Source organism: Gallus gallus, chromosome 21, assembly GCF_016699485.2.
Source record: "Gallus gallus isolate bGalGal1 chromosome 21, bGalGal1.mat.broiler.GRCg7b, whole genome shotgun sequence".
Classification (NCBI taxonomy): Eukaryota; Metazoa; Chordata; class Aves; order Galliformes; family Phasianidae; genus Gallus; species Gallus gallus.
The window spans coordinates 4,355,860-4,381,694 of NC_052552.1; the positions used below are offsets into that span (position 1 = coordinate 4,355,860).

The 25,835-nt window shown below is 49.9% G+C and overlaps 2 protein-coding genes across 21 annotated transcripts in view; one reads left to right on the forward strand and one right to left on the reverse strand.

The window, feature by feature from the left end:
* The window catches only part of FBXO42 (F-box protein 42), a 39,466-nt gene extending 28,037 nt beyond the window's left edge, over nucleotides 1-11,429 (reverse strand). Inside the window, exons 1-2 of one of the 3 annotated variants that reach the window (XM_417619.8) lie at nucleotides 11,273-11,429; nucleotides 1,281-1,547 (exon numbers count right to left, since the gene is read on the reverse strand). In XM_417619.8, coding sequence (XP_417619.6) covers nucleotides 1,281-1,530 — 250 coding nt within the window. In that variant the 5' untranslated portion in view covers nucleotides 1,531-1,547; nucleotides 11,273-11,429. Of the gene's footprint in view, nucleotides 1-1,280; nucleotides 1,548-3,102; nucleotides 3,932-4,643; nucleotides 4,915-11,272 lie in introns of those variants that run through there. The other 2 variants (XM_015297026.4, XM_046903275.1) reach the window with 2 other exon arrangements.
* A 173-nt stretch (nucleotides 11,430-11,602) lies between these two features.
* SZRD1 (SUZ RNA binding domain containing 1) lies at nucleotides 11,603-25,611 on the forward strand. Of its 18 annotated transcripts, none has more exons than XM_040651173.2 (6): nucleotides 13,138-13,248; nucleotides 15,563-15,618; nucleotides 19,191-19,240; nucleotides 21,259-21,308; nucleotides 22,164-22,421; nucleotides 23,047-25,611. In XM_040651173.2, exons 1-6 carry the CDS (start codon nucleotides 13,151-13,153, stop codon nucleotides 23,147-23,149), a joined length of 615 nt encoding a protein of 204 aa, XP_040507107.1. In that variant the 5' UTR covers nucleotides 13,138-13,150; the 3' UTR covers nucleotides 23,150-25,611. The 18 variants fall into 18 exon arrangements, with proteins under 18 accessions (XP_024998291.1, XP_024998292.1, XP_040507110.1 ...); XM_040651174.2 differs by having other exon boundaries at nucleotides 22,167-22,421; XM_040651175.2 differs by having other exon boundaries at nucleotides 13,151-14,839.
* The last annotated feature ends 224 nt before the right edge of the window (nucleotides 25,612-25,835 follow it).

Below are 25,835 nucleotides of genomic sequence, written 5' to 3' on the forward strand. Positions count from 1 at the left end.
TGTTTCCCACAGCCTCTTTTGGGGTGATTCACCAGGTGCTGGCTCATTCCAGCTGCATCCTTTGCACCTCTTAAGGCTGCTTCAGGAACAAGGATGTGTGAGAAAGCAGCAACACAAGGCCACGGACACTTGAAAACTTCAGCAAAAGGGTGCAGATTGCTGAGCCAGCAGTAACAGAGCACTGCACATTCAATGACCCAAAACGATGCCAAAGTAATGGTGCAATGCTTACTTGTGAAGTAGCTGTGTTTTTGTTCAAGCCTGTTAAACGTTGGGCAAAGCAGAGAATCCCTGGAATCTCAGCAACGCCTCACATGTGCAACAAGGCCACAACTGAGACATCGCCCCACACACCTGCCAACTGTATGCAGAGCCAGGGGCAGAATGCAGACATTTCTCACTTGACACCTGTTCTGCATTTTCCAGAAGAAACAAGCTGCCCTAGTGCAGCAACCTGCCTAATTTCCCACAGATCTAACCAAGGTTTTTCCTCTCAAACTGCCTGTTTTTATGAAGCTTACTATCAAAACTTGCATGGCCAGCAGACTAATGCAGCAGAAATCACCCAGTGTGTTCAGAACACTGGGAGCTAAGAGTTTGCACGAGGATCCAAGCAAACCTATTTGTTGTAACACATCCATATAGCATTAAAATATCCCCATAAGGCTTCAGAATGAATGCTGCACAGGAGCACAGGGAAGCATTTGTATCTCAGAGCTACCCTTTCAGGAAATCTGAATATGTAGATCTGTATTAATGTAGATGCAGTTTATACTTTGCCACTTATCTTCAGCAGAGCTGTAAGAACCAGACACTGTTTTGGCTCCAGCCAAAAGCACAGACTTAAGAATGTAATTACCGAGCAAGCTGCAGACAGTGCACAACTACAGCCACATCAGACATGGGATGTTGGGAATGGAGGACTGCTGTGCACGTGCCAGGAAGAAGGCTGAATGCAGGGTCAATGTTAGCAGCATACAGGTTGTGCTCAAAGGCAGCAATAAGTGAGCAATTTTGTTGTAAGGGGTTCAGGGTTTTGCTTTCTTCTACTTCAAAGGAGCATACCCAGCTCTGTTCTGCAGCACCAGAGCTACCAGCAGTGCTTCAGCAAAGCAAGGGAACCAACAGTGCCAGCTGTTTTCAGACACTTTGCTGAAGTAAAATTTCTGAGTTCAAGTGGAAAACAACAGGTGAGTCTGAAGTGAACCACAGAGCAGCTGGAATACAAATCCACGTTCCCACAATCACAATAAATGCATTCGCACTACAGCTGTTTGTACCTTTGATTAGTCGATACCACTGTTTGCAGACAAGGGCAGCAGTTTTGTGCTCCTGATAGGGGGAAAGGAAGGACAGGATATACTCCAAAACCTCCTCGGGGAGCTCCAACATGGATCTGTTATGCCTGGGCTCCTCCACCTCCAGCTCAGCGTGCGGCTCCTCATCTTGCTCCATTGTCCCCTCGACCACAGCTTCTTCTGGATCCACGGCCATGAAACTGTCATCTTCACTGTCTGAGGAGCTGGCCATGGCATTCCACTTCACAGCTTCAAGTGGGAAAAAAAGACGACACCGAGGTCACCAAAAGCAACTCAACAGCATCAGAAATATAAACTGTGCACTACGTGCAAGCCCTGCACACAGCTCAGAAAGGTCTACACAAAGCACTGTAGCAGAAAGCTCCAAAACAAGGACGTGGTTTTTGCAGGGCTCTAAAGCAGGCTGCACACTGCTTCAGAATGAGCTCACAACCAAGCCTCCTCTGCACGCGGACAAAAGGCTCCAAACAAATGCTCAACCACCACTATCACCAAAGCAATGAGGCTTGCCTCTGCTGGGGCAGCAAACACATCACAGGACGGTTAAGATTGGAAAAGACCACTAAGATCATCTAGTCCAACCGCAACCACTGTAATCCAATCATGTCATGCCACTGTCTGGCCACTGAGCAGGACTGATTGCTGATGACAGGCTGGAATATCATATCTCCAGCCATTCAGGACACGTAACGTTACTGGGTAACAATGACAGAACTATAAAATGAAGGAAATCCATCTTAAGAAGCAGCTGCATGCAGTTTGGCTCATTGGATGGTTTATAGGCTGTGACCACCAAAACCATGCCAGCTGCTGCAAAGCAAAGCCCCAGACTCTATTTTCTAGGAAATAACCCCACATTTCAGGAAGAGGTGCTGGTTTTGCCTTCCAACTCACTGTGACAACTAATTCACCACCAGAAGAAAGGCAGTAGGCAGCATTACTCCACTTTTGTCAGCTTCCCTGATGAAGCAGCTTCAGAAAATCCTGAAGGGCTGTCAACCTTCAGCAGAAACCAAGTTAATATTAAACTTCCAGTTACTGTGCTAGCAGATGCTCTGCAAGTTTTCCAGTGTCAGAAATCCTCCTGAATCACGCCCAAGCTGGGGGAAGCAGAAGCCTTACAGCCAGGAAACCAGAGCAGCAAAAGGAGACAGGGAACAGAAGGCACTTGACACCCTAGAATTGCATTATGCACTGGAAAAGCAAACAGGAACACAACCAGACCAGGTACAGTGGGACACCTGGGGGTGACGAAGCTGAACATAAGTCTTGGCTCAATGGGTTCACACAAAAAAATCTGTTGTTGTAAAGGTTCACATTGAAGTTGATGTGTATTTCCCAGCAGCTTTTATTTACTATTTAAATAATGTGCAAAACCTACTGGAAGATGTCAGCTGAGAAGTGCAAGAATGGACGCCCTCCTATTAAAGTTCCCCCCCGCCCCAAGCCATAAGTAACCCAATTATCAAATCCTGATTTCAATCCTCAGGAGTTCCAGCACGCAGAATAATCACAGGCACAGATCTTACTGCAAGATCTGGAGGAAGACAAGCTGTGTGAAAGCAGCTCAGGGTGTAGGAGAGCATCTGCTTTGCCAAGGCAGGAGCTGCAGGAAGCCCTGCTGCTGTTCTCCTACGATCTGCAGGTGTCTGTGCATCCCTGCAGGTGCAGAAGTTCCAGGCAGCCTTGCCTGGTCTCCCATGCTTGCAGGAGGTGGTCCTGTGTCTGATGGTGCTGCTCGGCTATGAAAAGCTTCCCTAAGAAAGAAGGTAAGGAAACAAACCTGGACCTGCAGAGATGGTTTTTATCCTTCCTGGGACGCCACGCGAGCCAGCATCGATACCAGCCAGTCTCAAAGGATGGAGATTACAGCAAGCAGCACCCAGAGGCAGAGTGCATGACACCACGATTAAAACCAGCCCAACTTTGCTTCCCGGCACAGCTTCCTGCTGGGCACATCTCTCCCAGACATCTTTTTTTTTGTAATGCTCATTAAATACACACATGCAATCCCAACATTCTTGCTGCAAAATTACAGGAAGCAGGCTGAAGAGGAAGCTGGCAGGGCATCAGGATGGCAGCCTGTGCTCTGGAGAGCAAGGAAATTCCTCTGCCTTCCCTTAACTGAAATGAAAACGACTGCAGAGTGTTCAGGACTTCATTACAGCTTTACCAGACCACTTTATATCATTATACCCAAATGCATCCACTTAGCTAGATCCTCATTTCCTAAGCATCTGAGCATAGCAAATAACTGTCCTCCAAGTTCACACACACACAACGTGCTATTTTTTGTAAGGAGAACAAGATTAGTAATGAATTCAGCTCCCAGTAGACAAGTGGAAGGGTTATTTGGGCACCAAGCTTAACCTGCTATGGATGTGGATCTTGTTCATAGGGCACGAGAGCAGGGAGCTGGGAATGACCCTAAATTGCAACACTCACCTTCCACAGTGATGGCAAAAGCCCTGTGCTGTGGGCTTTTGCTTTAAGGCACTGCCCCAGTGCCTTAAAGCAAAAAGACCACAAAGCTCAAGAACCCCACCAGCTCCTACGGGCAATCAGTCAGCACATCCATAGGAGAAAATCCCATGTGAGTAGCTGTGCTAGCTGTCCCAGGGGCAGAGAAGCTCTCCAGGTGCTCTCTGCTTGTGCTGAGCTGGGACTGCAGCTTCTATACAGACTAAAATTAATATCTGAGCAACACCAGCACTCAGAAAGCAACAAAGTGATTTGCACAGCTGTGTCTCATCAAAAAACATGTGCAATTTGATTCACTGGCCAGTGAATCATCCAGCAGCCCCCGTCTGCTTTGACTGATGGCTACAAAGAGCCCCAAAGCATCACCCTGTGCTTTGAACCTTACAGCCCCCCAGCCCACGGGAGAGCCCTTACACTGCAGGAGCACAGGCATCTCAGAGCATTTAAAAGTCAGCCTAAAGCCTTACCAAGCGATCTCAACTGCTTAAAATAATGCGTACAGAAACACTCCGAGGGTGATTGAAGCCAAGCTCCGCCAGCACCGATCCCATTTGTCTGACTGATCCTAAGAGCTGCTAGCCTGCCAGCTGGCAAAACATTTTCTAACTCTTTTCCTCCTCTCTGTGCACTTCAATACCCATTCCCTCCCCTCCTGAATCTACTTAAGAACCTGCTATTTATTCTGCTATAATAATTAGCCACCGCAGTGGAACAGACAGAGAAGAAATGTGAAGTGCAGACAAGAAAACTGCCAAGTGAGAACACCCCCCAAAACCTGCTTGCAGAGTGCAGCAACAACTCTGCTCGTGCAAAACCCCTCCTGACACAGTGAGGTTTCCCTACCTGCAGGCATCACTCCTGGTCCCACGGACCCCAACTCACAGGCATAGGTTGCATTGGTGGTTCCCATCCTGAGATCCCTCCTCCTTTGCTCAGCTGTCAAAGAAGTGCTGGAACCCACAGAGCTTTTGACGACTTCTTTTTATAAAGTCAACAGATTTTAGGAAAAGAAAATCCTCCGAAGGGAAAAGTTCTTGAATGAAAACAAGCTCTTGAATGAAAATAAGCAGCCATGCAATAGTACTGAGTCACAGCGCGTTACTCAGAAGGGAATGCTCATTTTCACATGCCACAAAGAACTCGTTATCCAAACATAATTGCAGAAGCTACGTTCTCACTTGGGAAAAAAAAAAAAATCAAGGTGTGTGTTAAATGGCCCAGCCCTGGCTGGCTGCTTTGGTTGGAAGGAGAAAGGGACTCGGCAGAACATTTAATTGCGCTTGGCAATCAGTAGCTACAGGGTTAATTTAGGGGTGGAAGACCCAACCTGCTACAGACACTTCCTCATACTTTGCAAGCTGTCTGTTCTGCTTGTCACCAGCCCCATCGGCAGAGCAGAGCTGTGTTTAAGGAGACATCAAGAGCATTTGGGTTTATTTGCTTAGCCAGTCCAAAACAAGGCTCCAAGGGCTCCCGAGCAGCCATGCCACCAAGGGCCTGGATGGCAGCTTCCCTCCCTTCTGCTAACACTCACCCCACAGCAGCCACCAGCCTTGCTTCAAATGATTAACAGTACCAGCAGTGTTAATTGCCTGTGATTTGGGGTAGAGATATCATTTTGTTCTGTTAGCACCAAGCACTGAGCATTAAATAACACACTGTTTCGAGCCCTCAGACACTTGCACCAGTGAGAGCCGACCTGCTTGAAAATCAATTGCCAGCCGAGTTCAGCACGGTGGAAAAAAAAAAGCAGATTTTAGGCAAAAAAAGCCTCTGGGAAACAGAACAATGAGCAATATCCTGCCTGCACTGCTCCACGAGCATCTGACCTAACATGGCAGTGCTGGAAGGATGAATGAGCGAGACCTTACAGACACCTGCACCAAGCTTTGCTTTTCATCCCCACAAAACAGGCAGTTCCCAGTTCTTTGAAGCGCTGCCTTTCCCCTTCAGATGCTTTTCAACAGGAAATTGTCTTTTTCTCCATATAAGACTTCAACTCTAAAGGGAAAGGTTTCCTAAATTCCATCTGCAAGTTGCAAAATGCCAATCTCTCCCTCTCCATGCCACCTCCCTGCTGCATGCCCTGCCTGAACCAGTGCTGTTGAAGGGCTCTGGAGACAAGCCTGCATGCAAATCCAACATTATGCTGCCTAAGCTATCTTCCTACAGAATTAAAGCACTGAAAGTGATGAAGGAAACCTGAGGTTCGCTCTGGATTTTAACCGAAACAGCACATGTTGTGTACACTTCTCACTTAGCACGTGAATGAAAGGAAACAGCGGTGTTCAATAGCAGCACGCTTCAAGCGAACGTAGTAAAACGTGTCGCTGGAATCTGCTAATGGGATAAGCAGAAGGAAACCAGAAGCATCAGAATTGGCTTAAAAGCTTAATAAAACGTTCATCAATTGAGAGCCAGACCAAAAGGCAAAAGCGCCAGGACCAGAGCTCACTGCAGAAAGCCACTAAGTAAGTGGAGAACTCAAATATCCCATCTTCAAAAAGCCAGAGGCATCCATAACAAAGTGACCGAAGGGTTTCTTTTGCTGCTGTTATTAACCTGAAACAAGCTCAAGCTGTGGAAAACCTGCTGAAAGCTCTGTGAGGGGAGAGTTGGTTGGAAAAGCACAGAAGCAGCTGCTGGAGCTCATGCATGTGCTGTTGGCCAACAAACCCCACATTTAACCACGCTGGGCATTAAACACAGTGAGCCTTTGGCTAAAGGGTAATCCAGCCCTCTAGATCCCATGCCTTTATACAAAATGCAGGCTGCTGCTTGCACACTTCCACCTCTGACATCTCAGCAACACAGCATCCCTTCACCCCAGCCAAAAAACTGAGCATTGATACTAATCCCAGCCAGGTTCCAGGCACTAAGTGACCACTCCAGTAACCTGAACCCAAATTGGGCCACCTTTGAAAACTGTTCTGCTTGGTTGCAGTGATCAGCTGCACCACCTGTGTCCAGGCTTGCTCCTAATTCTCTCCACCAAAATCACCCTAAGCTTGGACTTGTGGTGTTTTACGCTCATGCACTCCCTCTGCTGGCTCCCTGCAAGCCATTAATTACACTAACTCTCACCTGAGGGTTTCCTAATAATAAAAAGATTTTCAAAATGAAGGCAAGTTGGCTAGCCAGGAAATAAGAATGCTCCCAAAGCAAGCAAACAACAGGCTCTGAGACTTGAAAATGCATCATAAGATCATAGAGGAAAACGTGCCATATCACACACGGTCTGATTTATCTGCACACACAAAACCACCCAACACAGATGCTCAAATCTTATCCCAAAGCACCTGCAATGATTCCTCAGCAAAAATTCTTGCTTGATGATGTCCATGAATAGATACTGGGAGTAACTGCCATCTCCCTCCTTTCTTAAGATAGTTCAGCTCACAGGCAGTGCCTGTAGAACTGCTGTTAAATTAATTATTTACAAGAAAGCCTTAAAAACAGCACAGAGCTGCTTCTCCTTTTCCTTCTCCTGACATCCCTTAAAGCCACCAAACCACTAACATTGGTCAGCCTGTACACAGATTTCAGACAGATGACCAGCTGGGCCATCAGAATAACACGCCTAAAAACCAATAGTGTTTTGAATGTATGAAAAATAAGCCTGAGAACACAATAGAAGCATCACTTCAGTATTTCAAGACATCTCATTGCCCATTTCTATGCCCAAAGAGCCCAAAAAACCTGCACAGGATAATGGGATGCTGGTTGAGGCAAGGTTTGCTGCAGGGCAAGCCATTGAGCAAATGCTCACGTGCCAACCTCTGGTGCCCCCCATGTGCTCTTTGTCAGAGGAATGGAAGGATTTCATGTTTGCACACAACAAAGCTACCCTGCAGCCTAATTGTACAAAGCACAGCGCTCCTCTGCTCGCTAAGAAATGAAGTAACGAGCAGCCCTGAGACATCTCCTCTGAAGCGAAGATGAGCTCAGTGGTACTGACTTTCAGGCCAATAAAAGGATGCTCTGGAAAAAGCCACATATTACTGCAGGCTCAGTGGCCAAGGTTTAATTGAAAATCGATATCCGCAGCTTTCAGGCGTGCTGTTAACTGCACAGGAGCGTGCTGATGCAATGCTGTCATCATTGCTAGCACGCAGGGGCTGAGGACATCCAACAGCACCGGGCACAGCACTGAGCAATGCTCACCTCCTGCAGCTCCTGAGATGAGCTGCTTGGCCATGCCACGCAACGCTGTGAGATTCAGCAAATCAAGTCTGTTCACCAAGGCTTAGAAATAACACATTGAAAAGACTAAGAAAGAAGGCAAGAAATGGAAGCCCCATGCACATTAGCAACCCAAAACGCAAGGAATTTGTGCTGTCAGCTCACCCCAACCCCCTGCTGCAGACCTCCAACCTCACATCCCAAACACATTTGCAGAATGGGCCACTGCTGCTCCCAAAGGCTTTTTCCCCTCTGTTGCAATAGGGAAAAAACAGGCAGCCTAAAGACAAATGCAGGAAGGGTATGCATTCAAAGTGACACATTAAAGGTGGCTGCTCGACGGACACACGAGGAACTGGACTCGGTGATTTTAGCTCCATATGCTACAAAAGTGGCTGCTGCCCTTTGGGTTTCTCGTTTGGTTTTGGCACAATTATGATGATATTGCACTCACTTCACTCTGAACAGCACCTGGTAACACCAGGAGAAACTGGAATGAGAAGAAACCAACAGGAGCAGGAGAAAGGATGAGATGCTTCTTCAGAGAAACTCTATGGACTCACTTTAAACCCTCAGAACCCCATACTGTGTTAAACCCAGCACAGAACACAGCTGAAAAAGCCAGACGAGCATTTCAAAATGAGTCTAAAGCATAGGAAGAGATACAGCCTGTCGGAGCCACAAACCGTGGACAAGAGGGGGAAAATGAATGCTTTTTGTGTAATTCACAGATATTTCAGTAGGTGTTCAGCTAGCAAAGATAAACATTTTTCACATTGCCATAGAAATGGGGAAGTGAACACACTCTGCAGCACAATCCGAAGTGAATCAATCGAGGCTCTAGGAGAACATGTGCAGCTCCCAAAATAGCAAGCTCCTGAAGGCAAGAACCACATCTTTACATCTTGCACAATCCCAAGTTTCCAGCCGCAGTTTTCGACACATCCGTGTCACTCCGCTCCTCTTTCATCTCAGGCATAAGCAAGTTTGAAAGGGATTTTGACTTGAATTTTGAAGCACGACAGGAAGCAAGGTATATCTGAATTGCACACAGTCCTCCTGTCAGGAACACACCCTGAAAGGGGCTCGCATCCAGAGCAACACTCACCAAGCACATCACCAGAGTCCTCTTCTCAAAGGCTTTTATCAGGGCTTGGACCAAACCTGCTGGCCCTGATGCCTCCCACAAGCTGCTGTAGCTGTCCTCACCCCACACCTCGGTTCAGAAGCAAAAGGGCTTTTGGTTTATCCGTGCTCAACCTCATGAATGTGTACGGGCAAAGCCTGAATCGATGTTGTACAATAAAGCCTGCCATGACTAAATACACAGGGAAAAAGAACTTCCCTCGGATGCACAGCTCTGTTTACACAGAAAGTGGGAACCCTTTTCCAGACATGCTCAGTCACATCCTGTGGAAATGGCTCAAGTTGGCAGCAAAGAGAGCAGGCTGAGCTGCAGCCCCACAGCCCTTGGAAGCCCTGAAAATGTGCATTTAAAAACCAATCGTGTGCTGGGAAAGCACAGGGGACTGAGCATCCCTGTCTCCACATGAAGCATTCTTGGGTTTCTCCAGCAGCCAACTGGAGAAAATTGAAGCCCCAGTGACTACAGGCTCAAGTGAGCTCTGTTTTCAAGTTCTACGTGCTGCTGTGGATGAGAATAAAGCAGCACACGTGAAGCAGTGCAATAACACAACTGTGCTGCATGCTGCTTTTCACTCCCAAGTGCTTTGCGGAGAATTTCACTTGCCACTGTGGAAAAACTGCTGCTTGGGTGGAGCCACCTATCAGATAACTATCAGGTGACACGAGAAGAAAAACATACAGACATCTTCACTATGCAAAATCAGCCAGGATTTGTTCAGCCTACCTGCACTGGAGAAACCCAAGGAGATTTCCCTGGGGAACCCTGAGGGACACAGCCTAAGGGGAAAGCAGCAGCATTCTCCCCCTGCTCCAGCACAAGCGGAAGGAAAAGGAAGGAGAAATGAGCACTAAGGAATAAGGGGGAATAGCTGTAAAGCTGGGAGAGACTCACTGCTAACACCTGGCTCAGAGGTTTGGTTCTCCAGAAGGGCAAATTCCCTGAGCCCAGGCTGAAACTGCTGCACTGTGCTGTGCACCAACGGGGCAGTTTGTGAGGACACTGCAGCATCATCAGCAGTTCAGAGCTTCGCAAGGCCACCTGCAATGCAATGTATTGATCCAGGCTCCAGGATGAGAGCGATGACAGGAGGTGGCTGCTCTGTCATTACGCTCGGGTTCCAAATTTAGGTCAGCGGCATCTCAGATGTAATGCATTTTAAGCAGATTCGCAGCCCTGTAGTATAAAGGGGGAGACTTCTACCAAGATCAAAGCTATCTGTCCACACACACAGTTACAACTCTTCTGCCAAAGCTCTTCCAGCTGTAGCATAAGTCTCACTAACAATAATTAAATCCATTTGAATACAAATGACATCCCCAGCACTCAGTGGGTTATCTTACAAACACAAAACAGCCCTATGTTACACCATACTACAGATGCATTTCAGCTGAACGAGGCTTCCCCGACTCCTCTTTTGTTCTGCCTCTCAACACGAATTAAGTTCGGCTCACGCTGAGGCTCACAGCTTCTAAAAATGCAAAGCCTGAGCTCCGAAGCCTGGAGCAGGGCCGTTCCCTCGCAGGGACACAGCTCCGTGGGGATGCAGAGGCCAAGAAGAGCCGTTCCCACACCAGGAGGACATCAGCAGCGAGACAATGGGGAGCGATGCGGAGCTGAGGGACGCGCAGCCCAACCCAGGGCTGCCCCCACGGAACGGGCTCGGAGCACAACACAAGCGGGCCACGAAGCGAGGCGGGAGCTGCTCGGCACGGGAATTCGCGGTTATTTACCGCGCTGGGAGCCCGGCTGAGGCTCACCTTTGTGTTGGCACCGATAAACCTCAGCGCCCCTCGGGGGACACGGAACAACACCGCGCAGCTCAGCATCACCCGGCCGCCGTTTTGGGCGGGAAGCCGGGCTGTGGGAGCCCAAAGGAGCCCCAAAACAACGAGGGGCTGAGGACGGACACCTCATCACAGCGACAACACCCCCCGAGAAACGGAGGCTCTGCCCTAAACATCCCCCCCCCCTAAGTAAAGGGACGCCGACGGGGCCCGGCTCAGCCCCACACGGGTCCCTGACGGAGGGGTTCGGCCCCACACGGGGCCCTCATGCTCGGCCACCACCCCCCGCAGGGCCCGGCCCGCCCCGAGGGGCCGCTCCCTGAGGAGGGGCCGCTCCACGCCCTGCCGTCGCCGCTCACCTGCTGGGCCGGGCCTAGGGCAGGCCAGGCCGAGCCGAGCCCTCACGGCAGCCGGTGCCGGAGCCGCCGCGTCGCCCGGGTGACGGCTCGCACCGGCGCCGCCATCTTCCCTCAGCGCCGCGGCAGCCGCCGCTCTGGCCGCGGCGGAGAGGACACTGCACATGCGCCACCCGGCCCTGCCTCACGTGATCACGGAATAGGGAGGAGCAAGTAGTCACGTGGGCCTCGCGCCATGTTGGGAAGGTCAAACCGCCCGGCGGTGAGGTCTCTGAGGTGGGAGCGGGTTGCCATGTCGAGTGCATTTCAAGGGGGCACATGGGTCGTGCTGCCGCCATGTTGGGAGGGGAGGCAGGGCGAGGCCGCCATGTTGGGAGAGGAGGGCAGCTGTGAGGAGAAGGTGGCCGGGTGGTTCCTGGGCTGTGAGCGCACGGTGCTGTGGCTCTGTGCAAGGCCTGCTGCTGGACAACACAGCTTCAGTTTCCCTTTGGAAAAAGCCAGAGGATGGGTAAGGACAGCCTGGCAATGCACCCTTTCCTCCCATCCTCATGCAGCACCACATCTCCTGTGTGACCCATAGGCCTGTCCCCACCCAGGGCTTTCAGGCCTCAGCCAAAAGAGCAGAGATTTGAGGATGAGGACACCACTGAGCGCTGCCACGTGTGCCACTCTTGCTTCTACAGACAGCATCCCTCAGCAAAACTACTGAGACAATTCCAAGTGTGCCCTTCCCTGCCTTCAGGATGCCAGAGGAGAGCAAGGCTGCTATGAGGCAGGAGCCAGGGCTCACCCCAGTCTGTGTATTTCTCTGCTTTAAGCTTTTAGGAAGCTACTTTTGTGTCTGCTAGCAAGCTGCAGCTCATAGATGGGGTGTCTACCTGGTGCATTGAGGGAGTTTACAGGATTAAGGTAGGAAGGAAAGCTGCTCTAACACACTGTCTGAACATTAAGTGCTGGAAGAGGCACTGAGCTCTGTAGTGCATGGATGTATGCTCTGCAGAGCTGATCCCTGTACATTTGTGTCCTTCAAAGCCAGCAGTGGTGTGTGAGCATGTGAAGTGTGGGACAAACAGCTCAGCTTCAAGGAGAAAAGCCTCATCAATTCAGGATGGATATTAGGAAAAAATTTATTCTCAGGAAGAGTGGTGATGCATTGGAACAGGCTGCCCAGGGAGGTGTTGGAGTCACCTTCCCTAGAGGTGTTCAAGGAACGCAGGGATGCAGCACTGAAGGGCGTGATTTGGTGGGCATGGTAGGGATGGCTTAATGGTCAGACTTGCTGATCTTAGAGGTCTTTTTCAACCTTAATGATTCTGTGATTCTGTTGAGCCTTCAGCGAGAACTGAAGGCTTTGTGTTGAAGCTATCCCTCCTGCTGCTCGGGATGATGCAAGCACTGAGGGTTGAGATGTAAAGTGAGATTACTAAGGATGACAGAATGACACGCAGAGGCCCTTCAATGAGGTTTCTCTCTTCTCAGCACCCAATCAAAGCTAGACTCCGGCCACAGCTTTGCCAGGCTTTGAAAGTGCTGTGATGTGAGCACACCCATCTCCTCTGCGGGACTGATTAAAGGCGTTGCAGTGAGAGGTAAACCCAAAAACTTGGCTTCCTGCTCCGCCCAGAGGGTGACGCGTGTGTTAGACACGTCCCTCTCCCTACCGCCGGTCCTCCCGCCGCTAGGGGGCGCCAGCGCGCCGTTCTCCCCGCCGCATGCCCTCCCCGCCGCACGTGGCTTCCCGCAGCTGGTCACTACGCATGCGCAGCGCCTCACCGTCCCGGAGGCCGCCCGCTCCCTCGCAGCGCGCAGGCGCAGCGGCCGCGCGCCGATTGGTAGAGGCTGCGGCCGCGCAGGCGCACGGAGAAGGGGGGTGGGGCGCGCATGCGCGGGCCGTGGGCTGGCGGCGGCGGCGGCGGAGGGGAATTAAAATGGAAGATGAGGAGGTGGCCGAGAGCTGGGAGGAGGCGGCCGACAGCGGGGTGAGAGCGGCCTCTGGTCGGCTGAGGCGGAAGAGGGGGCGTAGAGGGAGGAGTGGGGGACGGCGCGGCAGCGGCTTCTGAGGAGACGGCTGGAAGGGAGCGGCCGGTAGGCCTCTTAAAGGGGCCGCGGCCTGTACGGCGCGGGGCTGCGGCAGGGGTGCGGAGCCGTGCCCGGTCCGCACAGCGGCATCTGGGCCCGAAGGCGGGGCGGGAGGACGCGGCCGCTGCTGCCTCGCCTCAGGCCTGGCCCAGCGTGCTGCCTCAGCTCTCCTGGGGCTGTTGGTATGGCCCTGAGCGCGGTGAGGAGCTCGGGGCCCCTCCTTGGCAGCCCCCTGCCTCCGTTAGGCCGCCTCGTGGGTTGTGTTTGGGTCCTCTCGTGCTGAGAGGCTGCAGATCGTTTCTGCACGCTTCCCTCGTGTGATAAAATCAGTAACTTTAACGGTAGCGCGGGCAGATGGTGTGCAGGGGGTTTGTTACTCCGTAGCCTGAGAAAGAGAATTGCAACTGCAGGGTGGGCTGCTGTTGTGGGGAGTTTTGTGGGCTCGTTGACGCTCAGAGGGCAGAAGGACGCTGTAACAATTGGCTTTGCAGCAAGAGGGCAGCTTGGCTGTGGTCAGCGGCTGCTGCAGGAGTTGGGTTACAGCTGGGGAGCAGGGTGGGGGCAAAATAGAAACTGTAATCCAATGCCCTCACCTTCGAGGTGCCAGGGAGGGCTGGCACTGCTGCTAGCAGCACAATCCTGTGATAATGGGGAACATCACACAGGATGGTGGAGTTAATTCAAGTGCTCATTAAATCACTTTGTGAAGAGACATCGCTTGTGGCTGGGAGCTGATAATAGCTGAGGCCTAGAGTAATGGTTTAAAATTGCAGGGCTGCTCAAATCCCAGGCACCAGTTGTCTGTCTTGTTTGTCTTCACAGCTTCTACCTTTTGGTGTTCTTTCAAAACCCTTAGAAGGGAAATCTCATTGCCTGTCCTTTCTGAAGCCCCTTTCCAGCAAGTCCAGGCTGCAGAGACGTTGCACTTGTGCCACTCAGTGGGTTGCAGACAGATTTCTCTAGGAGCTGACACCATGCTTGCAGCTGCTTTTGCAGTTGTCCAGGCTTTAGGTGCCTGTAAAAGCACTCAGAGCAAGGAGAAAACCGAGCTGTCTCCAGCGGGAGTTATTACTGTGCAAGGGAAGAGACGGAAGCTGACTTCTAGCAGCCAAGATATTTTAGAAAGGTCATGCTGCAGCCTGCAGGAAGGAGGCTCTCTGCCACTGCTGATGGCTGTGGGAAGTTAAAGCTGGGATGAACCTGTGGGGAGGTGGACCTGCTCTCTCCTGGCTTTCTGCTTGAAGCAAGCGGGTGCTGTTGAGGGCTCTCTGTGTCACCACAGCAACCATTGCAGCCAGAGGCAGATTCTGAAAAGAGGAACAGAGCAGGAAGGGGAGCAGACAGCATGACTGACGTCAGTTGTTAACAGTTGAAATATATTTGAGGCACACCTGCTTTTCTTGGTGACAAATCTGCTGCAGTGAGCAGGCTTGAGGCCTGCTGCCTTAGTGGGGTGGATTTTCTACTGATGAGTGAAAAAACTGTGTGCAGGTAGAGCTTATAAGTTACTTTGCCACTGTAATCTCTGTGTTGTTTTTGTCTTAAGGGGTTTGCTTTGGTTTCTTTCACCTATATCTTACCTGACATGGGTCTGAGACAGAGCCTAACTCAGAGATATGATAACCATGGTCCAGAGGGATATGGAATAAAACATTAAAGATGAAACCTACCGTGCCAAGGAGTAGCTTTAACTATATTCTGAACACTGTAAGCAGTTGTGAACCTGACTAGTTATTCTTCAGATCTTTCAGCGCATATTTGAGGAAAAAGGAGAAATGTAGCAAAGGGAGATCCATAGTTCTGGGTATGTAGTTTTTTGCTAAGCCATCTGAGCGTGTTCTGTGGAACAGAAAGGATGCTGTGATGCTTAGTGCTCATCGTTCCCTTTGTATGTCTTGGTGCTGGGCTCCTAAATCACTAAGACTCTAGGTCTTGAAGAATGTGCTTCTCAGCAAGAAGCAGTTTTGGGCTGAGCAGAGGTGCTGTGGCTTCCCTAGTCACTATGGCAGCACGTTCAGCTTTTGTAGATTTCACTTTAAAAACAGCACTGAGACCTTAATTCGTTGAAGGGATGCTGGTGCCCTTTGAGAGAGGAAAAGCCAAAATACCTGGTACAGCTTCTCGTTTGGACTTGGTCGGTCAAAGTAGCTACACAAAACATAGTTGATTGATTTATTTCTTTTTTCCTTAATGCAGCTTCTGTTTGTCTTCTAGTTTTCTGTGTCATCAGAATTACCCAGCGCTTGCCAGCTCAAGGAGCAGCTTGTTTGGTATGTGCCACCCTGAGTGACCATACATTAAGCAGAAACCTCTGCTCTGTTAGCTTCATCTACCCCAGGAATTTTGCAGGCACGGGGGATGTTACATGTGAGTTCTTTGTACCAAGCTGATGCAGCAGAACTTTGTGGGGCCAGCAGATCTGGCTAACAAGGCTCTCTGTTGCACAACTGCCTGCTGTGCATACAGGTACTTGAAAAGTCTGAAATGGAGAGGTTTTGTCCCTCAGTGAGTTATAGAGGGGAAACTGGTGTGTGTGTGAGCTGTCTGGGGTTGTCTAAGAGACTTGTGACAGGATCAGAGTGTGAGGCATCAAAGAGACAGCCTGGATTGGTAAACACGATTATGACTTAATGTATTGCTCGTTTCTCTTTTGTGTGGCCTTCTTCTCAGGAAGAGGAAAATCACAAAAGGGAGGTATCTTTTTGAGCCTATTTACCTGGTTAAACTAATCATTACACTTCAGATGGGAAGCAATACTCCAAAACTGGAGTGGAAGCCCCATGCCCAGGGGTCGCATTGAGCTGGAGGTGTGTATAGGTATGGGGATCATCTGCTGGTGTTGCTGTGCTCCAGCAGGGCCTGATGCTTGCAGAGCTCCTTTCTGCCTTCTCTGCATGGGTTGATGTGCAAGTGGTAGATGAGAGCAGGCTGGGCTCCTGCTTTGGATTTCACCCTTCGGCAGAGGCACGTGAATCATTGGTTGCAGAGGGCTGTATCTGGGTTTTGGCTGGTGTTTCTTCTCTTGCTAAACGTGATCAAAGTGCACAGAAGTCAAAAGGGAAGTATTTTGTAGCATAATGCTGTGACCTCCAGCCCGTGTAGCCTGCTAACTCCTTGTGTGATCAGAGGACAAGTCAGCAGGGTTTTGGCACACTTCCCTTCCAGTGTAGGACTGTGCCTTGGAGGAAAGCCCTGAGGATAACTGTTGTTTTCTGCTGTCAGAAGGAAGCTCCAAGAGGGGGACAGGCTCACTGTGATTTCTGTGAAACATTTACCAAATATTTGCTTTAGGTGTTTGTAATTGGTCAAAACTCTTGAAACGAGGAAACAAAACTTCTGTTCCTGCTGCTCGGCGTTGCCCAAGCAGAGACTGTTTGATAAGAAAAGAGCTCCGTTAGCTAGGAACAAACAAGCTGTGTATGTCATAAAGCCAGCATCTGCCACGGGATGTTGCTGTGAGGCATTATCACTTGGTAGCAGTCTCTGTTTGCTGCCAGTTTCAGCAGCACGACCTTGGTGAGCATCTGCCTGTGCCACTGAACCATGAAGGTGGGCAGGGAGAAGAAACTGCAGCCCTCTTCAGTGCTCCCCCCCTGGCTTTTGTCTGCCTGGCTGGGGTGGAGGCCTTTGCCAGGAGTGCTCCTAAATATATTCCCATGTTTTATAGCTGCTGAGGAGCATTACCTACCTATGGAAGATATAGATGGCACACAGCTAAAGGCATCTGTGGCTTTCTTGGCATCACGTTGGGTACGGTGCACTGCCAGGGTTATTGTAAGCAGAGTAACTTAGCAAATTAATTAACGGAGCAGTCTGACTCCCACTAGCCTCAGGAAGTGGAATGTTCTAGTAATTAACAAAAGATTTATAGATCTTCAGAGGAAAGAGTAGCTAGCGAGGAGTCATTTTGCTACCTGGGGATTATCTGGTTCTGCTCTCACTTGGTGGTGGTTTCTGGGTACGTAGTGCTGCTTGTGCTCAGTGGCAGAGGCTCCCACTGCACTGATGTGGGAGGATGCAGCTCCACACTCATTCCCTCTTTCAGGGTTCGATCTCACACTCAGTTATTTGGCAAGGCAGCAGGTTGTGTTCAGAAGCGTCCTCAGCAGATTCATCAAAGAGCATGGTTAATGTTTTTCCAGAGGTGTGCATAGGAAATGTTATCAGCTTTTGGGAAGCTGCGCTCTCTTATCAGTGGCAGTTCTGAGCTCCAGTGGGGCCTACTTGGTGAGTATCTCCTCTGGATTTCTGTAAAGTAACTGGATTTTGGAGGCAGAGGGGGGAAATCCTGCTGGTGTAAGGGGTTTGCAGGGAGCTGAAGTCTTTGCCTGTGCCAAAGCATTGTTACAGTTACTCAGCAAACCTGGGAGAGAAAAAATATGCCAGCAGTTACTTCGTTATTCCTTTCCTCCCCCAGCTTGGAGTTGCTGCCTTTCAGATCGTTTGGAGATCTTCTGCAGGCGACTGTCTGAGGGGTAATTATTTACAAATAGCTGACATACCATAGTTATTCCAACCAAGTGCTTGAGGCAGCAGTCAGGGTTAACTTAGGGTTCTCTGCTTGTGCCTCACTACAAAAGCATGATTCTGTGGGTCTGTGTCAGGAGGGCTGTGTCTAAGTAGGTTTGTTTGCAGTCCTCACCTAATTGCTTTCCAGGAGGCATGCTGTGATCCTCACATACATTGCTGGGTTTTTTTGCATCTGGGGTGGAAAGTTGGTTGTGATTGGACTGAAGCTCAGCTTCCATTACGTCCTCATCTACAAATGCAGCTTAAATGTCAAAGAACAGTGTCTTCTTCGTGCTGTCTGCTGGGTCCCTTTTAGCATCTAGACATAATAGCACTAAAAATAGTTTGTTGAGATTCTCTGCTAATCTTTGAGAAGGGTGTTTATAAAGCACGGGGGCACGAATGATGCTTAACTTTTGGTTATAAATATGCTTGTCTGGGGAATGAAAGCTAGGGGAGACTCCTTAATGCATTCACACCATCAGAAGATTAATAACTGGTTTTGTACAACGTGACATGCCCAGCTCCTGTGCAGCTTGGTGTCCTTGAGTGCCATGTGGGCTCACCCCTCCTCTGAGTGCATGCCTTTTGCTTGTTGTAGTGCTTCTAGCACTTGTGCCATAAGTCAGGTCCTAATTTTATCTTGTTATCCACAGCTCGATGGCAAGGCAACATGAGAGAGAGCAGTGCAAACAGAATGACATCAGCAAGCAAACAGATCTGCTGTTTGTGCTTCTTGAGCTCGTAGCTGTGTGCAGCATGACCCCTGTTGTGAGCTGCCAACTGTGTCTCTTTTTATGCCCTGGGTTGCTTTGGTGATCAAGGGCTGCCCATTTGGGTTGATAATGCTCTCCAAATTTGAACTCCTTCATACCTGTAAATATCACAGAATCATTAGGGTTGGAAACAAGCTTTAAGGTCAAGTCCAACTGTCAGTCCATCACCACCATGCCTACTAAAATGTAGTTCTATTAAGCATCTGGAGTTTGCAGTGATGTGGCTTTTGCTTAGGAGAAGACAGCATCAATCTCCTCCTATTATAGCTGCCAGAGGAGTGAGGCAGCAGAAGTGCCAAGTACTTGGTAGTTGTAGGAAAGTGAAAATCTGGGTGAAGGACTCATTTAGGGCGTACTGATGGTAGGTTTTGAAGGATTCCTTGGAATACCCTTGCATATGCTAGGTAAAGTAAAGGTGTGTTTCTTTCTAGGTGAGGAATCTGTAGGTTCTGGCAGCAGAGAATGTAGACAGGACATCCCTGGTGTATGAGAGGTTGAAGAGCTGCCCAGCAGCACTCGATCACTGTGACAGTCGCATTAATCAGAGTGTTTTTCAGGTGATGGGATTGAAATGACACCTTGCAATTACAGGATCTGGCCATCTGAGGTAAAGAACGTGACGTGAACCCCAGGACTGACTCACAGAGCCTACGGGAATGCAGAAACATAGCTGGCAAGGGAAGAGAGGAGAGCAGAACTGGATCTTCCTTATGGCTCACTGTGCCATGGGCAGTGCGTTGTACAGCCAACATTGGGTGCAGTGGTTGAGGGTTGGCGTGCTGGTTCTGATCTCCGTACTTGCTGTATGACATTGGAAGAATCCTCCTTGTGGTATGAATGAGTGGAGATGCTTGTGAGTTTGCACCCTACACCCCTCACCAACATGTGAAGTATTTATGAAGGGGTATTTAAAGAAGCTTCATTCCAGACAGCCCTGGGGGGGTGCAGCCATGTATTCAAGTTGGAAAAAATGTTCTATAGTAGGCTGTAACCTCTTCTGTCTACCCTCCACCAGATGAGCTAACCCCCTGGCCTTGGTTTGGCTGTCATTGTTTGTTGCTAGCTGCTCTAAATCACTTCCATCCTTGGCCAGGATATCCGCTTCCCTGCTGCCTTCCTGGCTGGCCATTCCTCCATCCACGTGGGCAGGAGGCTCCATCCTCCTGAGCAGCATTGAGGTGGGACTTTCCTCTGAAATTTGAGTCTTCTTGAATGGGAAGGAAGCTGCAGGTGTGTTTGCCCTCAGCGGGGGGATTCAGCTGAGATTTGGCCTTCAGCTCAGTGCTGTATTTTATTCCTAGGAAACAACTGTGTGGCCTCCTCATATAGAGCTGGGAAGGTAATTCAGCATCTTGCACAACAAAATCTTTCAGAAGCAACTTAGAACTGTGGTTTTTTTAAAAGGAGGGTGCTGTGGGCTGCATGACCATGAGTAGCACCACGCTTTGGTGGTGTGTCATGGCTTGCATTCATTCCTTGTTCACTGGGGAGTAACTGTGCAAAGAGGTGTAGGGGTGAGGAGGTGGGGCAGTGCAGCTCCCTACCAGGCTGTGCATGCTTCTTGAGAGCAGGGCAGGCTTGTGGTGTAGTTAAACAAACTGACCTGAAAAGTGGAGTGGCTGCATCCTGCCAGGAGCTTGACCTTTCCTGCAGCATTACCAGTTATCAGATGGTGAAACTGGGTCACTCCCAGGTACTTTTTTCCCTCTTCACTGACAGTTAAAACACGCTGCTGTTTTGGAAGCTCTTTTATACAGTCTGTAATCATGGGGCTCTAAAGGTAATGGTGAGGTGCATCTTGCTGGGATAGGTTACTTAGAGACTGGAGGGGCTGAGAGCTTTATTTTTCTGTTTAGCAAAGTTTAAAGTGTAAAACATAAATACCTTTGGTAAGATAGGTGCAAGCTTTCGACAGAGGTCAGCAAGCTTACAGCCACGCTGTTGGCTCTCAGGGTAATGAAGATGTCCTTCCGTGTGTTGGTTGACTTGGCAGCTCTGTTGCAAAAGCAAAGGAGAAGCATAGGAGGAAAAAGCGTGGTTGGCTAGTGCAGCTTGGTGAGTCTCCGGGTGCAGGTTGGGCAGGGCAAGGATGTTTTGGTGAAGGCGGGTTCTTGCAGCAAGCAGCAGGAATGCAGACCTGCCAGCTAGTCCTCGGGATGGCTGCAGGCTCCATGTCTGTGCTGCTGTGCATTGCCCCAGCTGCTGCTTTCAAGGGTTCTCTGGCAGGGAGGTCTGTTGCCAGTGCTTGCTCCATCTGGGAGCACCTCTATGAGTGTTTCTGAGGCTTTTTTTCTGCCCATAAGAGAGCTTTCTTAGCAGATGAAGTTCTGAAAATGAAAACTGATCTCCGGGGGAGATGAACGCCTCACAGCTGCCCTTCCACCCTGCTCTGCGACTCCAGCCTGCTGTAGGTGTATTCATGGGTACAGTGAATGTAGTGGTTTTGCTATCCTCTGCCTCTTGCTTAGCAAGTCATCCTCAAGTTGAGAGGTGTTCTGTCTCTGCCTTTCACAGTGATGTATCACTGTATCAAAGAGGGAAACAGAAGGTGTTTGCAGACAGATTCATACTCTGATCTCAAAGATGAGCCCTCACGTTTTTATTTCTTCCTCTTTTCCTTTATAGGAAATAGACAGACGGTTGGAAAAGAAGCTGAAGATCACACAGAAGGAAAGGTAACTGCTGCACTGTGTCAGCGTTGAGAAATGGGATCTGTAGTGGTGCCACCAGGGGGCCCCTCTGATCCATAGCAGAGTAATGGAAAGGTTCTTGGGAGTGATTTGATTTCAGAGCTGGGTCTCCCAGGCTGGTTGTAGCTCCAGCTATGGTGAAGCCACTTAAGAAAAAGACACTCATAGGAAGAAATGAGTGAGTCAGGTAATCGCAGCTCGTAGCCTGAATTGGCTCACCATGTCTTGCATCAGTAAGACGTAATTTTCCTGCTTGTTTGGGTTGGAGTGGGGGTGTCTTTGTTATTGCCTCCTAGCACAGATATTTCTCATCACTTCTGATGCATCTTTTTGTCTGTTTCCTTTTGACTGTTAGCACACCACTTAGAGTCATGGTATTGTTTCTCAGTGATTCCCACACAGAAAAGGGTCAGTGGGAATTGAAATGGGCTGTGGCCAAGGCTGGCTCTAAGGCCTGCCAAGGGATGGAACTGAAGTGCTTACACCAATATCTTTGAAGGTGTGTCAACACTTTCATTTGGAAAATCTTTGGTGAATCAAATTAAAAGTGAAGTTATCTCTGCTCAGTGTCTCCTTTGGTTGAGTTTCAAGATGCTGAACACAGCAGAGGTTGCTGTTTTCAGTCCCTTTCTGAGCTAATCTGCAAACCTGCCTGCCTCTAGTTTAGGGTTACAAACACAACAAGGTCTCTAATTGTTACAGGCTGCCTCTTAGTCATGGGAATGCCATTTGACTGGGAGGAATCCACACACAGAATTAAAAGCAAAGCGTGCTTGCGGTAAAAACAAGCACTGATCAAATGTCGCGTGTTTGTTTGTTGCCTTCTATTTTATTTTAAAGCAGTAGAAAATCCAAATCTCCTCCTAAAGTGCCGATCGTGATTCAGGACGACAGCGTTCCTTCGGGTCCCCCCCCACAGATCCGCATCCTGAAGCGGCCGGCCACCAACGGCGTGCTCAGCAACCCCAACTCCACCACCAGACCGGCGTTCCCTGTGAAGTCCCTGGCACAGAGGGAGGCAGAGTACGCCGAGGCCAGGAAACGAATACTGGGCAGCGCCAGCCCCGAAGAGGAGCAGGAGAAACCCATTCTAGATAGGTGAGAGCAGACATGGCACTGGGGACAGTGACGTCTTTGTGCGTGCTCCGTGCTAATAGCTTCCAAGCAGGGGAAAGAGGAGATGTGCTCCTTGTAGTGTTAAACGTGGCCGGCCAAGGAGAAAGGAGCATTTTGTTTGTAAACAGCAGCACACAGTTCAGATTTTTGGCAGCTAAAGGAAGTGCTTGTGCCCGATAAGGCAATAAAGGTTACCTTAAGTCCTTGAGAGAGCAAGCTGGGGATATAGAGAGGAGTGCAAGCAACCAGAATGACTTTGACACGACATAAAACCTCAGCAAAGACAAGATAGGCTTGAAGGAGCTGCTGTCATCAGATGGGAAAGTTGAAAGTAAGCACTCTGAAACGAGTACAGGTTGTTTAAGGCCTTTCCTTTGTAGCTGTAATGTGGGTCTTGGGCATTTGGGAGCAAGACTTTGAAAACTTCAGGAAAGAAGAGAAACACCGGTGTATATTTTTGGTTGTGCTCCCTTATCCCAGGGAGAAATGCAGCAGGTCTGTGACCACTGTCCTGCAGCTTTCCACCAAAGCAAGTATAGGAGTATCTGAAGGTATACACATTGCATTCCACAGGCATGTTGCATCGTCCTCTCCTTTCTCCTTGCAGGCCAACGAGGATCTCCCAGCCGGAGGACATCAGACAGCCCAATAATGTGATTAGGCAGCCCCTGGGCCCCGATGGTTCACAAGGCTTCAAACAACGCAGATAAACGTGGGCACGAGAGGATGCTGCAGAAAGCAGGGTCAGCCGCCACGGGTCGCACTGCTGTGGCAGGCAAATGGACTTGAGCAAAGGGAACTACCTGGTTTACTTGCACTGTGATCCCCTTTGCTCTGCCCACTGTGACCTCCAATCCCACGCACTGTGACCTCCCCGCTCCACGCACTGTGATCAGCAAACTGACGAGGGCTGTCCCCAGTCACTGTAAGCGGAAAGGGGAGGGGAGGGTAAAGGACTTTGACAGGTGCAAAGAGTCATGTGTGCCACTTTGGTTCAAGCTAGTGCCAGCAATAATGTTTGTTGTACTTGTAACCTGGGATTTAGGAGAAAAATGGGAAGCCTCCCCAGACACACACTTTGTCTTCATCACTTTAAGAGCAAGTTCTGTTTCAAAGGGTATCTTTTGATTTATTTTTTTTTTCCTTTTGTTTTCTGTTTGTATATCGGATTGACTTTCAAGGGAGTGCATGGAAAGGGTTTTAACTGTTTAGTTTGTTTTAACTGAGAGAGGTAGCTAAGTGTTTGAAAAGGAATTTTACTGAATTCCTGCAACTTTAGTGGTTAGGGTTTGACAAGCTTAGCTTCTCGTTCTGTGTTTCTACCACTGCCAAGCAAACGGGACTCTGGGATGCCCAGCCTTTCTGCTTGCCATGGCCTGGGAGCCAGTGGAGTCCAATGACCTGGTTTGTGTATTGCACCTGTTAAAGCTTGGCTAGTGTTTTCTGCTGGCTTGAGGAAAAAACTTCAAATACATCCTTTTTGTATGTGGGGAGAAGGGAATGTAGATAGATCCCATGAAAATGCCTGCTGTGTGGTTACTGCTTATAGCAGAGCTGATCTGCGAGGAGCTAGGGCTCTGTAACATCTGGACGTGCAGGCTAGGAGGGTAACAGTGCTACGTGGCTCTCATTTGCTCCATGAAATGAACCCCATGGTGAAGAGCTGCGTTCCGTCCAGCCTGCATGGTGGCTGATGTGACAGCGGGGAGTGGGACGGCCGCTGCTCCAGAGGTTGAAACCGAAGTGGCTTACAATGGACTGAACGCTCTGATCTCTGTAATGGTACGAGCCGGTGCTGTACCTGATACACACACTTCTAGAAATCACAGACGTCAGGAACAAAATACGTTCAATCAAGTCTGGAAGCCTCCCCATCGTCGTACGCTGTGGGTGGTAACAGCCAGCTTTCCGCTAGGCTTCAGGGAATGGATTGCTCTTGCTGCTCCTGCTCCCACGAAGAGACAGGATTTCAGGCAGCTTGCAGGCTGAAAGCTTCCCAGGACGGCGGTGGTGGAGGAGAAGAGCCATGAGGAGCTGGTGTGTGTCACAGGATGCTATTGAACGTGGATGCTTCCCCCGTGCGCAGTGCTGTCTGTCCTAATGCACGCTAGACAAAGCTGACCTATCTCGATATTACTGTCTCCAGGGATTAGATGAACACTAAGGCTCTTCTTGGAGGGGATGTAAGGGGCAACTTCAGGCATGGAGGTGTTTCTGCATGTCGTGAGGACCTCGACTGTTCATTCAGCTGAAATGGCCGCGGGCCGGCGGATTGCTGCGTGCTCAGTACCTAGAAAATACTGTTGTTGGCTGTCAGAGGATTATTCTGTACGGGTGCAGTGTTGCCAGATGCTTTGTGCTTGGCAGATATGGTAAATGAGCAAACCTGATGCCTTCTGCCTGAACAGAAGTGACTGTGCCATGCCATGTTGTGTGGGGAAACTCCCATCTGGAAAGGCATGGATGGAAATACGGCTTAAAAAAAAAAAAAAGGTAAAATAAAACTACCTGTGTACAAAAAAAGAGATGGCATCTGCTAGAATGTGGGTTGGCTCATTGACCCTGTGTCACCCTCCACGTGAGTTCCTGGAGCCCTGAGTGACTGGTGAAGGAGGATGATGAGGTGGGAAGGGCAGAAGCCTCGTCCCACCAGGATCCCGACCCATCTCCGTGGCTTTAGAAGCTATAATCTTGCTGCTTACCGAGCTCCCTCTCAGGCTGGAGGCGTCTGTGGAACTGATATTTTGGGGGGGGTGGGTGGGAGCAGGAGGGGAGAAGGACATTAGCAATAACTGTAGTCACCGCACCTTTCCTTAACGACCGCTCGATAGCTTCTATTCCAGAAGGCCGGCAGCTCCGGAACAACCCCAACCCCAGCTCCCGGCGTAGCTTCCGCTACCTTGCCAACGTTAGATGTCTCCTCCCGTCCGTCAGGTGCCTACCACCCTTCTCCTTGCACACCCAACCTTGTTCTCCAGCACTGACCGCGCTCCGATGCCTCAGCCGTGGCGGCTGCTCCCGACCTGCGGGCAGGGCGAGATGGCGGTCCCGGGGCCCGCGCCGCCTTTGGGGGGGGGGCCGAGAGCTTCTCCCGTCGCCCCGTCAGAGCGCGCCCGAGTATGCAGAGAAACATTTTATAAACGGTATTTTCAAATAAATGTGTTTAAACTTTTTTCACGGCGTGGTTCTGGCTCGTCGCTTCGCCGGATCCCATCGTCTGGCGCTGGCCGTGGTAGCGTTGGTGGCACCCTGAGGGATGCCCACTGTGATTGGGATGACGTCTGTCCTCTTTGGGCCCCGAGGCCTGGGGTTGTGGGATGGGGAAGCAGAACTTCCAAGCCCAAAGGGTGGGAAAAGAAGTTTGGGTCAATTTTGTAGTGTTTTGGGGCTGGGCTG